The sequence below is a fragment of the Pararge aegeria genome, chromosome 27 (assembly GCF_905163445.1).
Source record: "Pararge aegeria chromosome 27, ilParAegt1.1, whole genome shotgun sequence".
NCBI classification, from domain to species: Eukaryota; Metazoa; Arthropoda; class Insecta; order Lepidoptera; family Nymphalidae; genus Pararge; species Pararge aegeria.
In genome coordinates this window covers 1,657,058-1,677,894 of record NC_053206.1, presented here as the reverse complement: position 1 = coordinate 1,677,894, position 20,837 = coordinate 1,657,058, and the positions used below count along the sequence as shown (strand labels likewise).

General features: G+C 38.0%; 1 protein-coding gene across 1 annotated transcript; it reads left to right on the top strand.

Annotated features, from left to right (window-relative positions):
• Positions 1 to 1,423: 1,423 nt before the first annotated feature.
• LOC120635807 (zinc finger protein 37 homolog) lies at positions 1,424 to 20,485 on the top strand. Its single transcript, XM_039906969.1, has 11 exons — positions 1,424 to 1,504; positions 1,942 to 2,031; positions 2,863 to 3,000; positions 3,847 to 4,824; positions 12,050 to 12,180; positions 12,879 to 12,953; positions 14,321 to 14,459; positions 15,820 to 15,920; positions 16,582 to 16,702; positions 18,488 to 18,688; positions 20,079 to 20,485. The coding sequence occupies exons 1-11, from the start codon at positions 1,424 to 1,426 to the stop codon at positions 20,277 to 20,279; spliced, it is 2,256 nt and encodes a 751-aa protein (XP_039762903.1). The 3' UTR covers positions 20,280 to 20,485.
• The last annotated feature ends 352 nt before the right edge of the window (positions 20,486 to 20,837 follow it).

The window sequence follows — 20,837 nt, the reverse complement described above, 5'->3', positions numbered from 1 at the left end:
CTCGTTACCAGTCCACTACATTTATACAGCCAAGACGTTATGTAGAACTCTCAGTCAAGCAGGTTTCCTCACGATGTTTCCTTCATTGTTAAAGCAAGTGATATTTTAATTACTTAAATTAAGAACGCACATAATTCGAAGTAGTTACTACGTAGTCTCCAGCACCGACGCAATGTTGCCTGTCTATCGGTTTTCTACTGCATATACTTTGGTTAGTGTGCTCAGGAACTTCACAATCTTGTTCCTCCTCCCCCGTTCTACCACAGAACAGCGAGACACCGTGAGCGGTGGCATCCTTATGTGGTTGATATTCCATCAACACGCACGAAACTTTTTTTATCCATACCGCTAAAATGTGGAACACCCTCCTGGCAACTGCGTTTCCTGCCACATATAATTTAAGTAACTTCAAGGCGAAAGTGAATAGGCTTCTTCTACGCAAGCGTGCTGCAACCTAGACCTCATCATTGCTTTGATTGTAGACAAGCGCTGGCATATTTATTTATTAACAATAAAAAAAAAAAGTTACCAGTTGTGCTAAGGGGATCAAACTGACCATAAAGGAGCCCTTCTGAGAGGTGAACCATGCCTTGTAGTTGGACAATAATGGGTTGATAGTGATGATGAAGATGATAATAATATTTATTTGCAAGAAACATTGTAAAATGATGCTACAATATTGTTAACGCATCCAAATATGTTTTGTCAAATGACAAGCAATATTAATACGTAGATAAATTAAGAACAATGAATGATTAATAATAATCATTCATTTTGCCATCCAAAGGAGCAATGCTGTTAGCATCTGAACTTTGCCTCGCTGCGGTGGTTTCAAAGACGTTTTAGATTTTATTTAGTTTTATATACTTTACTTTAGGTTATATTTATAAAACAAATGTGAAAGAAAGATATAAATAAATTTTGTTCCGCATATAAAAATTAATAATAATTTGTCAATTTATTATTCATAATAAATTGATAAATAATTGATAAACATTCTAAGTATGACACACTCATGTCATATTATAGAATATGACAGATGACTGACTCATTATAGGTCATGGGGTCACCTCTGAGCTAACATGCTGGCAAAGTGTATATTTAGACTTCACACACCTATGAGAATGTTATGCAGAACTTAAACATGCAGGTCTCCTCACAATGTTTCCTTCGCTGCCAAAGCAAGTGATATTTAAATTGCTTAGTTTAAAAAAGCATATAATTCTAAAAGTTAGTAGTTTGTGACTAGAGACATGGGAGAATGGGAGCCCTTACTGCTAGACTATTGCTGCTTCTTAATTATATAATTAATTGTATGTATTACAGGATTCCAACAACACAATCCATTAGGCACTCATGGCTGGAATCTATTGGTGTAAATGAAAATTGTCTACCGGAAGATCCAGTAGTTTGCTCTCAACATATGACAGAATGTGGTTCAAACAAGCTCAGAAATAACTCTATACCTTCTGCATTCAGATCTACAAGTGACTCTGCTGTACAGGTTTGTGCATTTACTGACTTTTGAAACAAAAAATATGCATACTACTATAACTACTGCAGTAGCAATATGACATAGTTTTGTTATGCTCTCTATACACAATGCTTTACACATTGGAGACTGACTTTACATTGTTTTACAGGTTCGTACATTTACTGACTTTTGAAACAAAAAATATGCATACTACTATAACTACTGCAGTAGCAATATAACATAGTGTTGGTATGCTCTCTGGACACAAGGCTCTACTCATTGGAGACTGACTTAACTTTTTACATTGCATACATACTGACTTTACATACTGACATACATACTGACTTTTTACATACAAACCTGTGTTATTTGCAAAAAATCACTTTCATCTGAAGTCACCTCACACTCTTAATTGGCTCTTTTTATCTACCATAAAGTGTCTGATAATGTTTTATCTTCTTTTACAGTTCTGCATGATTTGCCTGGACACCGCAGGTAAACTGTGTCCATTCAACGAGTATTTAACAAATGCTTATAGTGATGTAACTGGACTATCGGTAAGTACAGGTATAGTATTGTCATGGCTATAAAATTTTAAATATTAATTTAAATTTAAAGTATGTTCTATGAAAAGCAGTTTTGCAAAAAATTTATGCATATGCTCGTTATTTAAACACAGATTAAACTTCAAATTCAAATTCAATAATTCTTATTTCAATTAGGCCTATCACAGGCACCAATAATTAATACATATCTGATTCTGATCTACACTAGTTCCATGCAATATCCAAAATAATTGTAGCTTTGTGTGCAGTACGGAAGTGGTAAAAAATTAAAACATTACTTTCTTCGTGTAGAAATTTGGAAGCAGCTACTCAAATTAAGTACCTATTCAGATATTTTTTTAGCTGCATAAGATGAACACAATTAATTTTATTGATACCGTCGCCGCACTGCGCCGCGCCGGTGACACTCGTTATAGGATTGTTCTTGCAAACCAAACTATTACTTAATTTTTCTTAAATTCACTATAATTTAATTTTTTTCTAAAGAATATAGGACAAATTAACTGGTACGTCACAAATATTCTATGAAAATAAGTCTATTTATTTTTTCATACAAACGAAAACATTCTAAATGTTTACTTATGACAACCCTATAGAAGATGAAAGACTGGCACGCGCATAGTACCTACGCTGCACGACGCGAACCTAATAAAGTGATAGGAGTCTGTGGAGGCTGTATCTGATTTCTTTCAATAAAAACAATGGCAGTCGTTTACACATAAACTATTAGGTTTTCGATTTCACAGATAAGTCTCACAGACAGTAAATAATGTACCTCTAAAGTTTTCATTTACATGTTGAATATAAATTTTACTGTTTCAGAAAAGCCTCAGAGAAATTAACAGTGCACCAAAACTCTGCACGGAATGCGCTCAAAGATTGACAAATTGTTACAAATTTAAAGACAAGAGCTTGAGTGCCCATAATTTATTACTGCAATTATATAAAGAGCATGGAACGGTGAGTGATTAACTTGAAGGGTACAGAGATGGAATGAAGTCATTCCAACACCATCAATATCATAATCATCATCATCATCACTTCATCGAGAACGTTCCAAAATCCAAGATCCTGGGCAGATTGTCTCCAGTGGCTCCCAGCCACTTGTCTGATGTCGTCTGCCCACCTCGTTGGGGGTCGACCATTGTTTCTCCTAGCTATGTGCCCCGCCCATTGCCACACAAACATTCCAACAGCCAGCCTGTAATTACACCGGAAAACACGCCCTTTAGACCGGAATACAACAATGCTACTTTGTAACAGAAATAAGCATAGTGGGAAGTACTATTCCCCGGAGTTTTACCAGAAAAAGCTCTAGTACTACAATCAATATCTTAAAGAATATATCTTATCAATTTGTTTGTCTTAAAATGTTCTTGAGATAAAAAAGATAAAAATGTAGTAGCTAATGGAACTATAACTGTCTCAGAATGAGAAGGGTATAGACAGTAGTCGAGCACGCTGGCCAAGTGGGGCTTCTTAGACTTTACACACCTGTGAGAACACTATGTAGAGCTGTCAGAATATCAGGTTTCCTCACGATGTTTTCCTTCACTGTTAAAACAAGCGATACTTAACATTTGCATTTTGCAAATCCATCTAGAAACGCAGTTACTCGCGAACATATATCGAATTTATGTACTCCTCGATTTTGAAGAAAGTAAGTTAAAAAAATATATATTTGGTCACTCTTCATTTTAGTTCTGTGTCCTTCAATTCTTCTGAGTTTACATAACCAGTAATAATGATCATGAGTTTTTACAGTTTATATTGCTATTTATAATCAGTTATGTTTGAACTTTACAGTTAACTATAGAAAACATAAAGACTATAAACAGAGTGGAATATCAACTAACATCTAATATAGTTAAACACGCAATTAAACCTGATCATTGTGATCTTTATATTAAAGACTTGGATGAAGACAAAAATATACAAGAGGAAACCATTTGTAACACTGTACAATATACAGAAGTGAAAATTGAACCAAGTGAGGATATAGTTCTAGATACCAAAGTGAAAGAAGAAGCTTTCGTTTTCGATATTGATAATGAAGCGTATTCTTATAATGTGCAAGTTAGAAATAATGATCTCAGGCGCATTGATGTTAAATGTTTGGATGATGATATTGAGAATGACCTTGATCATGATATGGATTCTCTAAACGACTATGATAGCTGTGTGAAATATTTAAACGAAAACAGTAAAGTACAGGATACAGAAAAGATTAAAATCGTAACAGTTATTCACAAAAACAGTGAATCAACGCCAAACAAAAATGTTTTAAACAACAAAAGTTCAATTAATCTGACTAATACCAAATTTATAAAAGATACAAAACCTAAAATTAGAAATAAACGAAAAAAAGTTTCATCCGCAAAAGATAGGAAAAAGACAACTAAATCAGATAAAAAACTATGTTCTAAGGATAAAGTTAGTGTAGCAGTTAAAAAAAATAAACTGAAACTTGTCAAATCAAATGAAAAACTCGTTCCTGATGATGTAAAAAATGTTATAAAACGTAGAACAAGGGTTGCTAAATTAGATAAATTAAGTAATCCCAACGATGCGAATAATAAAGATTGTGTTAAACCTAAAACACAAGATTGCAGTGATTTAAAACTGTTCACAGTAACAGTTTTAACTTATGTGGAACAATTAGCTGAGGTGCAGAGAAGAAAAGACACAGATGGGTACATAAGGGCACCTTACAAATGTACTATTTGTCATAAAGGCTACTGGTATACAGTACCTTATAACCGACATATGGAGAAACATACTGATGTAAGTTTTTCTAGTTTTAAATCATTTTTATTAGTTACAATAATTACATTTTGGGATAAGATCAAAAAAAATATTAATATAGGCTGAGTATGAGAATTGTACCGAGTACATGTTGTGTCGAGTAACCGAGTACCCAGTTTTAAACGGTTTCATTCTCGCAAAACCGAGTACTCGGTACAGCTTTCCACAGCTTAGAGAAGCGAAACAAGTTTATACAAGCACGTCACGCACACGGGCTACGAGATAGCGGTCAATCAAGCAACTTTTATGCAAGTTTTTTCTTTAACCACCCGCAAAATTTTTTACTTTTAAATAATATGGTACATTTGTGAAGCACTTTGAGATTTTGTATCTTCTAATTTTAAAATATTATTGTATTCTCGATGTAAGTGAACTATTGTGTTCTTTTTGAGAAATAAATGTCTTTAAGCTGAAGTTTAGTACGTCTCGTATACATGAAGCAAGTGTCGTTTATGCAAGTTTAGTACGTCTCGTATACAGTAAGCAAGTGTCGTTTATGCAAGTTTAGTACGTCTCGTATACAGTAAGCAAGTGTCGTTTATGCAAGTTTAGTACGTCTTGTATACATGAAGCAAGTGTCGTTTATGCAAGTTTAGTACGTCTCGTATACATGAAGCAAGTGTTGTTTATGCAAGTTTAGTACGTCTCGTATACATGAAGCAAGTGTCGTTTATGCAAGTTTAGTACGTCTCGTATACAGTGAGCAAGTGTATTTTATGCAAGTTTAGTACGTCTCGTATACATGAAGCAAGTGTCGTTTATGCAAGTTTAGTACGTCTCGTATACATGAAGCAAGTGTCGTTTATGCAAGTTTAGTACGTCTCGTATACATGAAGCAAGTGTCGTTTATGCAAGTTTAGTACGTCTCGTACACAGTAAGCAAGTGTCGTTTATGCAAGTTTAGTACGTCTCGTACACAGTAAGCAAGTGTCGTTTATGCATGTTTAGTACGTCTCGTATACATGAAGCAAGTGTCGTTTATGCAAGTTTAGTACGTCTCGTATACAGTGAGCAAGTGTATTTTATGCAAGTTTAGTACGTCTCGTATACATGAAGCAAGTGTCGTTTATGCAAGTTTAGTACGTCTCGTATACATGAAGCAAGTGTCGTTTATGCAAGTTTAGTACGTCCCGTATACATGAAGCAAGTGTCGTTTATGCAAGTTTAGTACGTCTCGTATACATGAAGCAAGTGTCGTTTATGCAAGTTTAGTACGTCTCGTACACAGTAAGCAAGTGTCGTTTATGCAAGTTTAGTACGTCTCGTACACAGTAAGCAAGTGTCGTTTATGCAAGTTTAGTACGTCTCGTATACAGTGAGCAAGTGTCGTTTGTGCAAGTTTAGTACGTCTCGTATACAGTGAGCAAGTGTCGTTTATGCAAGTTTAGTACGCCTCGTATACAGTGAGCAAGTGTCGTTTATACAAGTTTAGTACGTCTCGTATACAGTGAGCAAGTGTCGTTTATGCAAGTTTAGTACGTCTCGTATACAGTGAGCAAGTGTCGTTTATACAAGTTTAGTACGTCTCGTATACAGTGAGCAACTGTCGTTTATGCAAGTTTAGTACGTCTCGTATGCAGTAAGCAAGTGTCGTTTATGCAAGTTTAGTACGTCTCATATACAGTGAGCAAGTGTCTTTTATGCAAGTTTAGTACGTCTCGTATACAGTAAGCAAGTGTCGTTTATGCAAGTTTAGTACGTCTCGTATACATGAAGCAAGTGTCGTTTATGCAAGTTTAGTACGTCTCGTATACATGAAGCAAGTGTCGTTTATGCAAGTTTAGTACGTCTTGTATGCAGTAAGCAAGTGTCGTTTATGCAAGTTTAGTACGTCTCGTATACAGTGAGCAAGTGTCTTTTATGCAAGTTTAGTACGTCTCATATACAGTGAGCAAGTGTCTTTTATGCAAGTTTAGTACGTCTCGTATACAGTAAGCAAGTGTCGTTTATGCAAGTTTAGTACGTCTCGTATACATGAAGCAAGTGTCGTTTATGCAAGTTTAGTACGTCTCGTATACATGAAGCAAGTGTCGTTTATGCAAGTTTAGTACGTCTCGTATGCAGTAAGCAAGTGTCGTTTATGCAAGTTTAGTACGTCTCGTATACAGTGAGCAAGTGTCTTTTATGCAAGTTTAGTACGTCTCGTATACATGAAGCAAGTGTCGTTTATGCAAGTTTAGTACGTCTCGTATACAGTAAGCAAGTGTCGTTTATGCAAGTTTAGTACGTCTCGTATACATGAAGCAAGTGTCGTTTATGCAAGTTTAGTACGTCTCGTATACAGTGAGCAAGTGTATTTTATGCAAGTTTAGTACGTCTCGTATACATGAAGCAAGTGTCGTTTATGCAAGTTTAGTACGTCTCGTATACATGAAGCAAGTGTCGTTTATGCAAGTTTAGTACGTCTCGTACACAGTAAGCAAGTGTCGTTTATGCAAGTTTAGTACGTCTCATATACAGTGAGCAAGTGTCTTTTATGCAAGTTTAGTACGTCTCGTATACAGTAAGCAAGTGTCGTTTATGCAAGTTTAGTACGTCTCGTATACATGAAGCAAGTGTCGTTTATGCAAGTTTAGTACGTCTCGTATACATGAAGCAAGTGTCGTTTATGCAAGTTTAGTACGTCTCGTATACATGAAGCAAGTGTCGTTTATGCAAGTTTAGTACGTCTCGTATACATGAAGCAAGTGTCGTTTATGCAAGTTTAGTACGTCTCGTATGCAGTAAGCAAGTGTCGTTTATGCAAGTTTAGTACGTCTCGTATACAGTGAGCAAGTGTCTTTTATGCAAGTTTAGTACGTCTCGTATACATGAAGCAAGTGTCGTTTATGCAAGTTTAGTACGTCTCGTATACAGTGAGCAAATGTCGTTTATGCAAGTTTAGTACGTCTCGTATACATGAAGCAAGTGTCGTTTATGCAAGTTTAGTACGTCTCGTATGCAGTAAGCAAGTGTCGTTTATGCAAGTTTAGTACGTCTCGTATACAGTGAGCAAGTGTCTTTTATGCAAGTTTAGTACGTCTCGTATACATGAAGCAAGTGTCGTTTATGCAAGTTTAGTACGTCTCGTATACATGAAGCAAGTGTCGTTTATGCAAGTTTAGTACGTCTCGTATGCAGTAAGCAAGTGTCGTTTATGCAAGTTTAGTACGTCTCATATACAGTGAGCAAGTGTCGTTTATGCAAGTTTAGTACGTCTCGTATACATGAAGCAAGTGTCGTTTATGCAAGTTTAGTACGTCTCGTATACATGAAGCAAGTGTCGTTTATGCAAGTTTAGTACGTCTCGTACACAGTAAGCAAGTGTCGTTTATGCAAGTTTAGTACGTCTCGTACACAGTAAGCAAGTGTCGTTTATGCATGTTTAGTACGTCTCGTATACATGAAGCAAGTGTCGTTTATGCAAGTTTAGTACGTCTCGTATACAGTGAGCAAGTGTCTTTTATGCAAGTTTAGTACGTCTCATATACAGCGAGCAAGTGTCTTTTATGCAAGTTTAGTACGTCTCGTATACATGAAGCAAGTGTCGTTTATGCAAGTTTAGTACGTCTCGTATGCAGTAAGCAAGTGTCGTTTATGCAAGTTTAGTACGTCTCGTATACAGTGAGCAAGTGTCTTTTATGCAAGTTTAGTACGTCTCGTATACATGAAGCAAGTGTCGTTTATGCAAGTTTAGTACGTCTCGTATACATGAAGCAAGTGTCGTTTATGCAAGTTTAGTACGTCTCGTATACATGAAGCAAGTGTCGTTTATGCAAGTTTAGTACGTCTCGTATACAGTGAGCAAGTGTATTTTATGCAAGTTTAGTACGTCTCGTATACATGAAGCAAGTGTCGTTTATGCAAGTTTAGTACGTCTCGTATACATGAAGCAAGTGTCGTTTATGCAAGTTTACTACGTCTCGTATACATGAAGCAAGTGTCGTTTATGCAAGTTTAGTACGTCTCGTACACAGTAAGCAAGTGTCGTTTATGCAAGTTTAGTACGTCTCATATACAGTGAGCAAGTGTCTTTTATGCAAGTTTAGTACGTCTCGTATACAGTGAGCAAGTGTATTTTATGCAAGTTTAGTACGTCTCGTATACATGAAGCAAGTGTCGTTTATGCAAGTTTAGTACGTCTCGTATACATGAAGCAAGTGTCGTTTATGCAAGTTTACTACGTCTCGTATACAGTAAGCAAGTGTCGTTTATGCAAGTTTAGTACGTCTCGTATACATGAAGCAAGTGTCGTTTATGCAAGTTTAGTACGTCTCGTATACATGAAGCGAGTGTCGTTTATGCAAGTTTAGTACGTCTCATACACAGTAAGCAAGTGTCGTTTATGCAAGTTTAGTACGTCTCGTACACAGTAAGCAAGTGTCGTTTATGCAAGTTTAGTACGTCTCGTATACAGTGAGCAAGTGTCGTTTATGCAAGTTTAGTACGTCTCGTATACAGTGAGCAAGTGTCTTTTATGCAAGTTTAGTACGTCTCGTATACATGAAGCAAGTGTCGTTTATGCAAGTTTAGTACGTCTCGTATACATGAAGCAAGTGTCGTTTATGCAAGTTTAGTACGTCTCGTATGCAGTAAGCAAGTGTCGTTTATGCAAGTTTAGTACGTCTCGTATACAGTGAGCAAGTGTATTTTATGCAAGTTTAGTACGTCTCGTATACATGAAGCAAGTGTCGTTTATGCAAGTTTAGTACGTCTCGTATACATGAAGCAAGTGTCGTTTATGCAAGTTTACTACGTCTCGTATACATGAAGCAAGTGTCGTTTATGCAAGTTTAGTACGTCTCGTACACAGTCAGCAAGTGTCGTTTATGCAAGTTTAGTACGTCTCATATACAGTGAGCAAGTGTCTTTTATGCAAGTTAAGTACGTCTCGTATACAGTAAGCAAGTGTCGTTTATGCAAGTTTAGTACGTCTCATACACAGTAAGCAAGTGTCGTTTATGCAAGTTTAGTACGTCTCGTACACAGTAAGCAAGTGTCGTTTATGCAAGTTTAGTACGTCTCGTATACAGTGAGCAAGTGTCGTTTATGCAAGTTTAGTACGTCTCGTATACAGTGAGCAAGTGTCTTTTATGCAAGTTTAGTACGTCTCGTATACATGAAGCAAGTGTCGTTTATGCAAGTTTAGTACGTCTCGTATACATGAAGCAAGTGTCGTTTATGCAAGTTTAGTACGTCTCGTATACATGAAGCAAGTGTCGTTTATGCAAGTTTAGTACGTCTCGTACACATGAAGCAAGTGTCGTTTATGCAAGTTTAGTACGTCTCGTATGCAGTAAGCAAGTGTCGTTTATGCAAGTTTAGTACGTCTCGTATACAGTGAGCAAGTGTCTTTTATGCAAGTTTAGTACGTCTCGTATACATGAAGCAAGTGTCGTTTATGCAAGTTTAGTACGGCTCGTATACAGTGAGCAAGTGTCGTTTATGCAAGTTTAGTACGTCTCGTATACATGAAGCAAGTGTCGTTTATGCAAGTTTAGTACGTCTCGTATGCAGTAAGCAAGTGTCGTTTATGCAAGTTTAGTACGTCTCATATACAGTGAGCAAGTGTCTTTTATGCAAGTTTAGTACGTCTCGTATACAGTAAGCAAGTGTCGTTTATGCAAGTTTAGTACGTCTCGTATACATGAAGCAAGTGTCGTTTATGCAAGTTTAGTACGTCTCGTATACATGAAGCAAGTGTCGTTTATGCAAGTTTAGTACGTCTCGTATGCAGTAAGCAAGCGTCGTTTATGCAAGTTTAGTACGTCTCGTATACAGTGAGCAAGTGTCTTTTATGCAAGTTTAGTACGTCTCGTATACATGAAGCAAGTGTCGTTTATGCAAGTTTAGTACGTCTCGTATACAGTAAGCAAGTGTCGTTTATGCAAGTTTAGTACGTCTCGTATACAGTAAGCAAGTGTCGTTTATGCAAGTTTAGTACGTCTCATATACAGTGAGCAAGTGTCTTTTATGCAAGTTTAGTACGTCTCGTACACAGTAAGCAAGTGTCGTTTATGCAAGTTTAGTACGTCTCGTATACAGTGAGCAAGTGTCGTTTATGCAAGTTTAGTACGTCTCGTATACAGTGAGCAAGTGTCGTTTATGCATGTTTAGTACGTCTCGTATACATGAAGCAAGTGTCGTTTATGCAAGTTTAGTACGTCTCGTATGCAGTAAGCAAGTGTCGTTTATGCAAGTTTAGTACGTCTCATATACAGTGAGCAAGTGTCTTTTATGCAAGTTTAGTACGTCTCGTATACAGTAAGCAAGTGTCGTTTATGCAAGTTTAGTACGTCTCGTATACATGAAGCAAGTGTCGTTTATGCAAGTTTAGTACGTCTCGTATACAGTAAGCAAGTGTCGTTTATGCAAGTTTAGTACGTCTCGTATACAGTAAGCAAGTGTCGTTTATGCATGTTTAGTACGTCTCGTATACATGAAGCAAGTGTCGTTTATGCAAGTTTAGTACGTCTCGTATACAGTGAGCAAATGTCGTTTATGCAAGTTTAGTACGTCTCGTATACATGAAGCAAGTGTCGTTTATGCAAGTTTAGTACGTCTCGTATGCAGTAAGCAAGTGTCGTTTATGCAAGTTTAGTACGTCTCGTACACAGTAAGCAAGTGTCGTTTATGCAAGTTTAGTACGTCTCGTATACAGTGAGCAAGTGTCGTTTATGCAAGTTTAGTACGTCTCGTATACAGTGAGCAAGTGTCGTTTATGCAAGTTTAGTACGCCTCGTATACAGTGAGCAAGTGTCGTTTATACAAGTTCAGTACGTCTCGTATACAGTGAGCAACTGTCGTTTATGCAAGTTTAGTACGTCTCGTATACAGTGAGCAACTGTCGTTTATGCAAGTTTAGTACGCCTCGTATACAGTGAGCAAGTGTCGTTTATACAAGTTTAGTACGTCTCGTATACAGTGAGCAACTGTCGTTTATGCAAGTTTAGTACGTCTCGTATACAGTGAGCAACTGTCGTTTATGCAAGTTTAGTACGTTTAATATACAGGTTGCAACCCGGTTGACACATAGTAATAGATGGGCGGATTACTTATTTTTTCACAACTCTCTCGATATAGGTATTAAATGAGAGTAGTATACACAATGACATATTTCAGAAACAAGATGGCCGCCACCACAAACTATTGCAATACATTTTTCTTTAAATATTGGTACCAAATAAAAGGAATTTTTGTATTTTTGATTTTCTTTGTGTTCTAGAAATACGGACAGCTAGAATGTGATATATGCGGGTTTCATATGAAAACTCGCACGCACCTCCGCAAGCATATAAAGAGTTATCACGACGTCAGATTCAACTGCAAGAGTTGTCTTTTTGTCTCGAATGATAGGTAAGTGTTCAGATTCGTAAAAAAATTACAGTTATAATTATTGTACATGTAGTGTATATACAGGATAATTTTGAAACCGCTGCGATATTTTTTTTTTGGTGGCTCTGTATCGGTAATGGAGGAGGAGAGGATAAAAGAAAATAATATACAAGTCAAAGTTTAAGTCAAAAATATCTTTATTCAAGTAGCCCCATAGGTGGCACTTTCGATGCGTACATAAGAATTACACGGTAGTGAGATGTTGGCGATAAACACATTCGTAAACTTAAAACTAAAGCTACGAGGGTTCCAAACGCGTCCTGGTCTAAGAAGAAGCCCACAACAAACTTAGCCGGGTGTTTTTTTTGTTATCACCATCTCACAATGTCATTTAAAATTATTAGAAGAGCAACCTGGTTAGAGCAACAATTCACACCCACTATAATAGGACTTTTCGATAAGCTTACGTTTAATACAAACTTTGAACTTTTTAAGACACATCTCGAAGATGTCAATGGGTAGTTTATTGTAGAATTGCTTCTAATATTTATATTGTTACAGTCAATAAGTATATTCCCTTAGTCGTCAAATAAGTTATATTCCCTTAGTCGTCTCGTACGACACCCGGGACAGGAGGGTTGGCGACAACTGATCTGACGCCACCACACTGGTGCCCTCTAGGTGCAACTAATTGTCAGCGGTTTTCCCCATTGTTTCAGATCGCAAGCCTTAGCTCACGAACAATGGCACAATGGGAAAAAGTACAGGTGCCCACATTGTGAAGTGGAATTTGCGTGAGTAATAACCGTTTGTGCTTTTGTCGGACGCGTACGAAGCGCTTCGCATCTTCGTTACTGATCCGCACCGCTAGGATCTGGAATGCCCTTCCAGCTTCCATTTTTCCTAGTGCCTACAATATGAGTGCCTTCAAATCGAGAGTGAATAGGCATCTTATAGGCAAGCGCGCTCCACCTTAGGCTGCATCATCGCTTACCATTAGGTGTGATCGCGATTTTTGGCAAAGATAAAAGGACCTTCTTTTTTTTCCTAATTCAAAGGTTGCCTGGTATAAATAATAAATATAATAAATAAATATACTTCGACAATACACACATCGCCATCTAGCCCCAAAGTAAGCGTAGCTTGTGTTATGGGTACTAAGATAGCTGATGAATATTTTTTTATGAATATAATACACATAAATACTTATGATATTCATATAAACACCCAGACACTGAAAAACATTCATGTTCATCACACAAACTTTCCAGTTGTTGGAATCGAAGCCATAGATAGACAGCATTATATAAAATTCAAAAAATTCAAAATTCATTTATTTCAAGTAGGCCTAATACAAGCACTTTTGAAACGTCAAGTCTGTCCGTGTGTAGTGACTCTACCACCGGTTCGGAAGGCAGATTCTACCGAGAAGAAGCCGGCAAGAAACTCAGCAGTTGCTCTTTTCCAACATCAAAAATTTACATTTTATATTTTAACATTCATTTTTCTATCTTGTGAGAGATGAAAGCGGAGCCGGATGCTTCCAAGCAACCTTGTCATTAAGAAACTCATCAATTGTATAATAACCTCGCTGTAATAAATGTGTTTTAACACATTCTTTAAACTTATGGATTGGTAGGTCCAAAATTACCTTAGGAATCATATTATAAAAGCGTATACTCAATCCCACAAATGACTTCTGCACCTTTCGCACACGATATGCAGATGTCACTAATTTATGTAAGTCGACTGTTTATATCCACTTATATATACATATATAGCTGTTAATTATTATACCCGTCTCCTCATTAATTATTTTCCAAGTAGTTTTTATTAAAGCTATTTTTTATTTTATTCTGTATGTATCGGGACTTCAAAGAAGCAATCGCGTTTAAAACCCTTGGAACATACAAAATGAAAATCAAATGACTCCTGTAGCTTTGTTAGGTACGCGTCCCAAAGCGTAGGTACTATGCGCGTTTCGATGGTTTATCTTCAATAGGGTTGTCAAGAAACACTTAGAATGTTTTAAATTCGTTTGTATGGAAAAATTAATGTGCTTAGTTTGATTTAATATTTTTACAGGGTGATTCCTTATGACATATATTTATGCATCCTTCAACATTATTTCGTAATTCCGTTACACGTTGTATAATTGCAGAAAGCGATCGTCGTATCTATCCCACCTGCGTATAAAGCACCCGTCCGACTGCGTGTGCGCACTCTGCGGGTACTCGTTCGTCAGCGAGAAGGGCCTGCAATGTCACATGAACATGACGCACCGCTTCGACGAAATACAGGCGAGTACCTACCTAAGATGTGGTGCCGGAGGAGAATGCTGCGAATCCCATGGACGGCACACAGGACCAACGCATCGATATTGATACAGCTTAAAATTACAAGAAGGCCACGTGTCTTAAAAGGATTCTCGAGTACTTCGGTCACATTGCCAGAAGAGATGGAGACAAACTTGAAAAGATAGTGGTCGCCGGCAAAGTGGAAGGAAAGTGACCTCGAGGACGTAGCCCGATTCGTTGGTCGGATCAAATCCGCTGCTCTCGACACCAAAGTGCAAACTGCTTTCGAAGCCGAGTGAAATGGCACAATTTTTTTTAATTTTTTATTTTATACTACGATATTACACACATCGCCACCTAGCCCCAAAGTAAGCGTAGCTTGTGTTATGGGTACTAAGATAGCTGATGAATATTTCTATGAATATAATACACAGAATTACTTATATTATACAGATAAACACCCAGACACTGAAAAAAATTCAAGTTCATCACACAAACATTTTCCAGTTGTGGGAATCGAACCCACGGCCACGACTCAGAAAGCAGGTTCGCTGCCCACTGCGCCAGTCGGTTACAAAAGGTTGTAAGTGGAAGGGGTCACGACCTTCAGCAATGAGGAACACGACGTAGAGAGAGACCTACTTAAGGGGAAAGAGTGTCACATGAACTTAACGCATGACTTTGACGGAAACAGGCGAGTCTCAAAGGTCCAGCTCTTAAAGAGCAAAGAGGGGTACTTGCCCCTACTGCGTTTAAAGCACCCATCCTTCTTCTAGTACAGGCTCTGTCTGTTTTCGTTCGCCATAGTGGGCATATAGTCCGAATGAGCAGGAGGGGAATTGCCCCAACTGTGTATAAAGCACCCCTCCGATTTTCTTTGCGCGTTCTGCCGGTTTTCGTTTTGAAACACAGGTGAGTAGCAATGGCATATTGAAACACAGGCGAGTAGCAATGGCATACTGAGACACAGGCGAGTAGCAATGGTATACTGAAACACAGGCGAGTAGCAATGGTATACTGAAACACAGGCTAGAAGCGCAATGGCATATTGAAACACAGGCGAGTTGCATTGGCATACGGAGACACAGGCGAGTAGCATTGGCATATTGAGACACAGGCGAGTAGCATTGGCATATTAAAACACAGGCGAGTAGCAATGGCATATTGAAACACAGGCAACTAGCAATGGCATACTGAAACACAAGCGAGTATCAATGGCATACTGCCCGTGGAGATGGAGAGGGATTTCCCCTCCGGCTTATATGGCATCCCGCCTTCGTTTTCTTCTCGACCACTTTCATTATTCCCATATAAATGTACACATATTACTGATATTTCAGTGACGGTAGAAATATATTTTCAGAACCCATCCGGTCCGCTATGCGAGGAGTGCGACATCCGCTTCGCGTCTGTCACCGCGTACGAACAGCATATGAAGGTGTCGCCAAAACACGCTCCTGCAAAGTGAGTTACTATTTTAATAACATACTGCACCCGACGTTTGTCGCCAATATACCGGATTAGGCAGTAGACAAAATATTTGTCCCACGATTATTTCCACTGACTAGGGATAAGGTTGCCTAGCGGAAATTGCTACTAAGCGATAAGGCCGCCTTTGTATACTGCTTCTGTCTTGTGTTTTTTTTATTCTTCTATTTCCTTTTTTTTAACTTGTAGTGTGCAAATAAAGAGTCATCATCATCCTTCCACAATGAGAAGGGGTTAAGCCCGTAGTCCACCGCGCTGGCCCAGTGCGGATTGGTGGGCTTCACACACCTCTGAGAACATTATGGAGAACACTCAGGTATGCAGGTTTCCTCGCGATGTTTTCCTTCACCGTTGAAGCAAGTGATATTTAACTGTTTAAATAAATAAAATTTTCTTGTCTGTAAATGGAAAATGTTTGTGTGATAAACAAGAATGTTATAAGTATTCATGTATATTATTCATAAAAATATTCATCAGTCATCTTAGTACCCATAGCTCAAGCTACGCTTATTTTGGGGCTAGATGGCGATGTGTGTACTGTCGTAGTATATTTATTTATTTATTTATCTTAGGCCAAATCTACACTTTCCACTTTCCAATGTTAAAGAAAAAAATGTTTAGATTAGAATTTTTACAGCACGCTTAAACGCAACGAACCTCAACACCGCCTTTCGGATCCGAACAGAAACCCTAAGAAAGATGGCGACGGTGAGAATGGCGGGGCGATACTATGCGAGCTCTGCGGGAAATCCTTCAGGGTGAGGAACAAGTGTTATTTATAAAGTAGTAGTAGAGTTTTTTGTGACAGAGCTCGTCCGGGGACGTGATAATCTGGTAATGTTTTGAGATCATACCAGGTATAAGAGTACCTCTTAGCCATTCATTATATCCTGGTACTTCTAAGCCAGCCACAATGCTCTGGTATTTCTTTATATTTGCCCAGTTTATTCTGGAACTCCTTGAATCATACTGTAGTAGTAGTAGTATCTAGTTCTCTGTGACAGCTCTTCCGGCGAAGCGATAATCTGGTAGTTTTCCAGATCATACCAGGTACCTCTTAGTCATTCATTATACCCTGGTACTTCTTAGCCAGCCACAATGCTCTGGTATTTCTTTATATTTGCCCAGTTTATTCTGGAACTCCTTGAATCATACTGTAGTAGTAGTAGTAGTATCTAGCTCTCTGTGACAGCTCTTCCGGCGAAGCGATAATCTGGTAGTTTTCCAGATCATACCAGGTACCTCTTAGTCATTCATTATACCCTGGTACTTCTTAGCCAGCCACAATGCTCTGGTATTTCTTTATATTTGCCCAGTTTATTCTGGAACTCCTTGAATCATACTGTAGTAGTAGTAGTAGTATCTAGTTCTCTGTGACAGCTCTTCCGGCGAAGCGATAATCTGGTAGTTTTCCAGATCATACCAGGTACCTCTTAGTCATTCATTATACCCTGGTACTTCTTAGCCAGCCACAATGCTCTGGTATTTCTTTATATTTGCCCAGATTATTCTGGAACTCCTTGAATCATACTGTAGTAGTAGTATCTAGCTCTCTGTGACAGCTCTTCCGGCGAAGCGATAATCTGGTAGTTTTCCAGATCATACCATGTACCTCTTAGCCATTCATTATACCCTGGTACTTCTTAGCCAGCAACAACGCCCTGGAATTTCTTTATATTTGCCCAGTTTATACTGCTACTCCTTGAATCATATTGTAGTAGTAGTAGTAGAGCTTTTTGTGACAGAGCTCGGTCTAGGAAGTACTGCCGCCATGCTTATTTGTGCCGCTAAGCAGCATTCCTATGTTCCGGTCGGTAGGGCGTGTTGGCCGGTGTAATAAAATGACCACTGCCTTGGCGCAACGGTGAGCGCTGTGAATTTAAGCAGAAGGTACCGGGTTCGATTCCCGACAGGGACAATTTTGGGAAATTTAATTTTTTGAATTTTCTTGTGTCTGGTCTGGCTAGTTACCACAGTACCGACAAAGACGTGCCGCTAAGCGATTCAGTGTTTCGGGACGATGTCTGATGTATGACTACCGTACTTCCTAACAGGTTAGCCCCGTACCATCGTATATTGCATCATCACTTACCAGGTGAGATTGCAGTGAAGGGCCAACTTGGAATTTTAAAAAAACGTGTGTGAACTCTTGTACACGCGTTAGAAGTTATATACTTATTTGTCGTAACAAGATAAAAGTTTTTTCAAATATTTTATCTTTCGTCTTATTCTACGTTTGCGGTAAAAATTACACTAACAATAGAAAAGAGGTTTGGTTTGAATTATTGAAAGTCAACTGTCAAACCTTTTTTAGAAAAACTAAAATGTTGACTATAGCTAACTTCATGGTGTCGGATTTTAGTGACGGTGTGCGCGCGCATCCTAAAAATTTACTGTCACCATTTTTACCTAACGCGCCAAAAGAAATATAACTTCAAAAAGCATTTCAAAGAATAGCCTCATAATTGTTGATTTAAGAGCCATTATTTTATTGCTGTATGTTCTTAAGTCTGTGAAGAAGACATATATTCCTGTGTTGCCAGTGGCCGGCCCAGCTCCTACAGCACTCGCAGGTCCACACGGGAGAGAAGCTGTTTAGATGCAATATCTGCGGCAAGCGGTTCATGCACAAGCTAACCCTGGCATTGCACGCCAGGTCGCACGCCGAACACCCGGTGCGCTACGACTGCGGGGTGTGCGGAAAGAGCTTCACACACTACTCGAACCGACATCGGCACATGTTGGTGAGTGAGTCACACGCACGCACGCACACACGCACGCACGCACGCAGACGCACACACGCACGCAAGCACGCGCTTATTAAATGTCGAAGAAATGAAGGAAAAAGTTCCAAAGAAACACGCTCGTTATTAACCACCAAACTAATTTATATCTTTTAGTTTAGTTTATTTATAAAAGAGTGATTTTAAAAAAAAAATTTGAATAGAATATATTTTTATTGTTCAATGTTTACACATAGAAAGGAAGTTGACAAGACCTAGAAAAGTACCCACAGCCGGGCGTACAATTAAAGTATAAAAAAAAGAATCTAAGTTTAGACACAACATAAAATCAATGTCAAAATACATATAAGTATATGATTATTAATAATTAAAAAAAAATTGGAAAATCCAAAAGTGCACGCCTCATAATCTCATTTTTTTCACAATAAAATTGACTGAAACTTTCAATGCTCATTACAAATTTTTTTTTTCATATTATTATTCATTTTTTGTAAACAAGACACGGGAATGTCATAATGATTGCACATTGAAAGTTACAATTAATATTAGCTAGAATAATTACATGGAAATTTAACGACAGTGAATTGAACGCTCATAGTAACTAAGAAATTATGTTGTGTGCTACTTTAGATAATTAAAAAAAAATTATTCCGATACGATCATTTTTTCGACCAATTTCGATGCCACATACACCCGTCCATACACGGACGTCCAGAAAAGATTATGTTTAATGTTATTATTTACTATGTTAAACAAAAAAATTGTTATTGAAATGTATTTTATGTGCCTGACAAATTATTTGACTTGATATTAGTGTACTCAAATTAACCTGTAAGTGCAATATAAATAACAAAAAATCAATTTCAGTTTCGAGAAAACTGCTTTTTTTGAAATGTCGAGAGTAGAGCACAACCTCAACGCTTCGCTTATGAGGCGTGCAAATGCAGTTAAACAATCAAAACAATTTTTTTTTTTTTTTAATTTTGTTAAATTTTGTGCGGATTGGTGGATTTTTTTTTTTTCAACATACGACTTATTTAAGGTTATATTTATAAAACAAATGTGAAAGTGACATTAAAGAAGCACAAACAAACAAAATTTGACAATAGGTGGTCTCTAGGACTAATAATATAGGTTTTAAGTTATATAAATTTTAGTTCGCTGGACACTCATATTACAACACACAACGCCATAAATACCTAGATTCTGATGCAAATATTTTTTGCTATATTATATTCATATTTTATTGTAGGTCCAAAAGTTGGCTGGTGCTCGCTTTAGCATTAATTCCGCCTTTTTAAACCGTTTTTTTTTAGTTGTGCAATAAAGTGAACAAATAAATAAATATTAGTTTTTCAAAAAATTAAATAAATAAATATTGACTTTACAGTCCCACCGAGAAGCAAGGCCGTACTACAAGTGCGATATCTGTGACAAGAACTTCACGACTGCCCAGGGCCGTAACGCCCACGTGTCCCACGTGCACAGCAACGTGCCGCGGCCCAAAAGGGTCCACAGTTCGAGGCCCAGGGCCCCAGGGACGGCTAACGTGAGCCGAGTTGCTGACACAAGTGATTCGCAGGACTCGTGAGACACTACGAGATACCGGCGAAGACGTCGAGCGGTTCAGCGTACTGGTACGATCAGTGGCGTGCACGAGGTTTCAGACCAGCATAATTCGGAAACATAGCAGAAAGTGAAAAACTCCTCCTTCAAGAGTGCTATAATTGTATTTGGGTAGGCAGTGTAGTTTATTTATTTATTTATTGTTATTAGGTACACAAAACAGTTAATAACTAAAGGTAGATCTAAATATAAGTTATAACAAGTTTTGTTCTAAGTAAGTAAGGAGTAAGAGTAAGTTAAGTCGTAAGGAAATACTGATGGAATGGTTGCATTTTTCAAAAGAAAATTTTAGTTTTATTTGTTTGATAGATATTATCGTTGCTATAAACAATTGACACCACATTCACTTTCACTGCACTTCATCCTTGCCGAAAACATGTAAATGTATTATTGTATAGAAGCTGTCCACGCGGACGCATCGCTCACTCAAGTAGGAGAGAGACAGATGTCGAACGCGGAGGCCGACTGTGCCTCTTTGTCGCTCGTTCCGCGCTCTCGCTTGCACTTCGCCGCATACGTCATG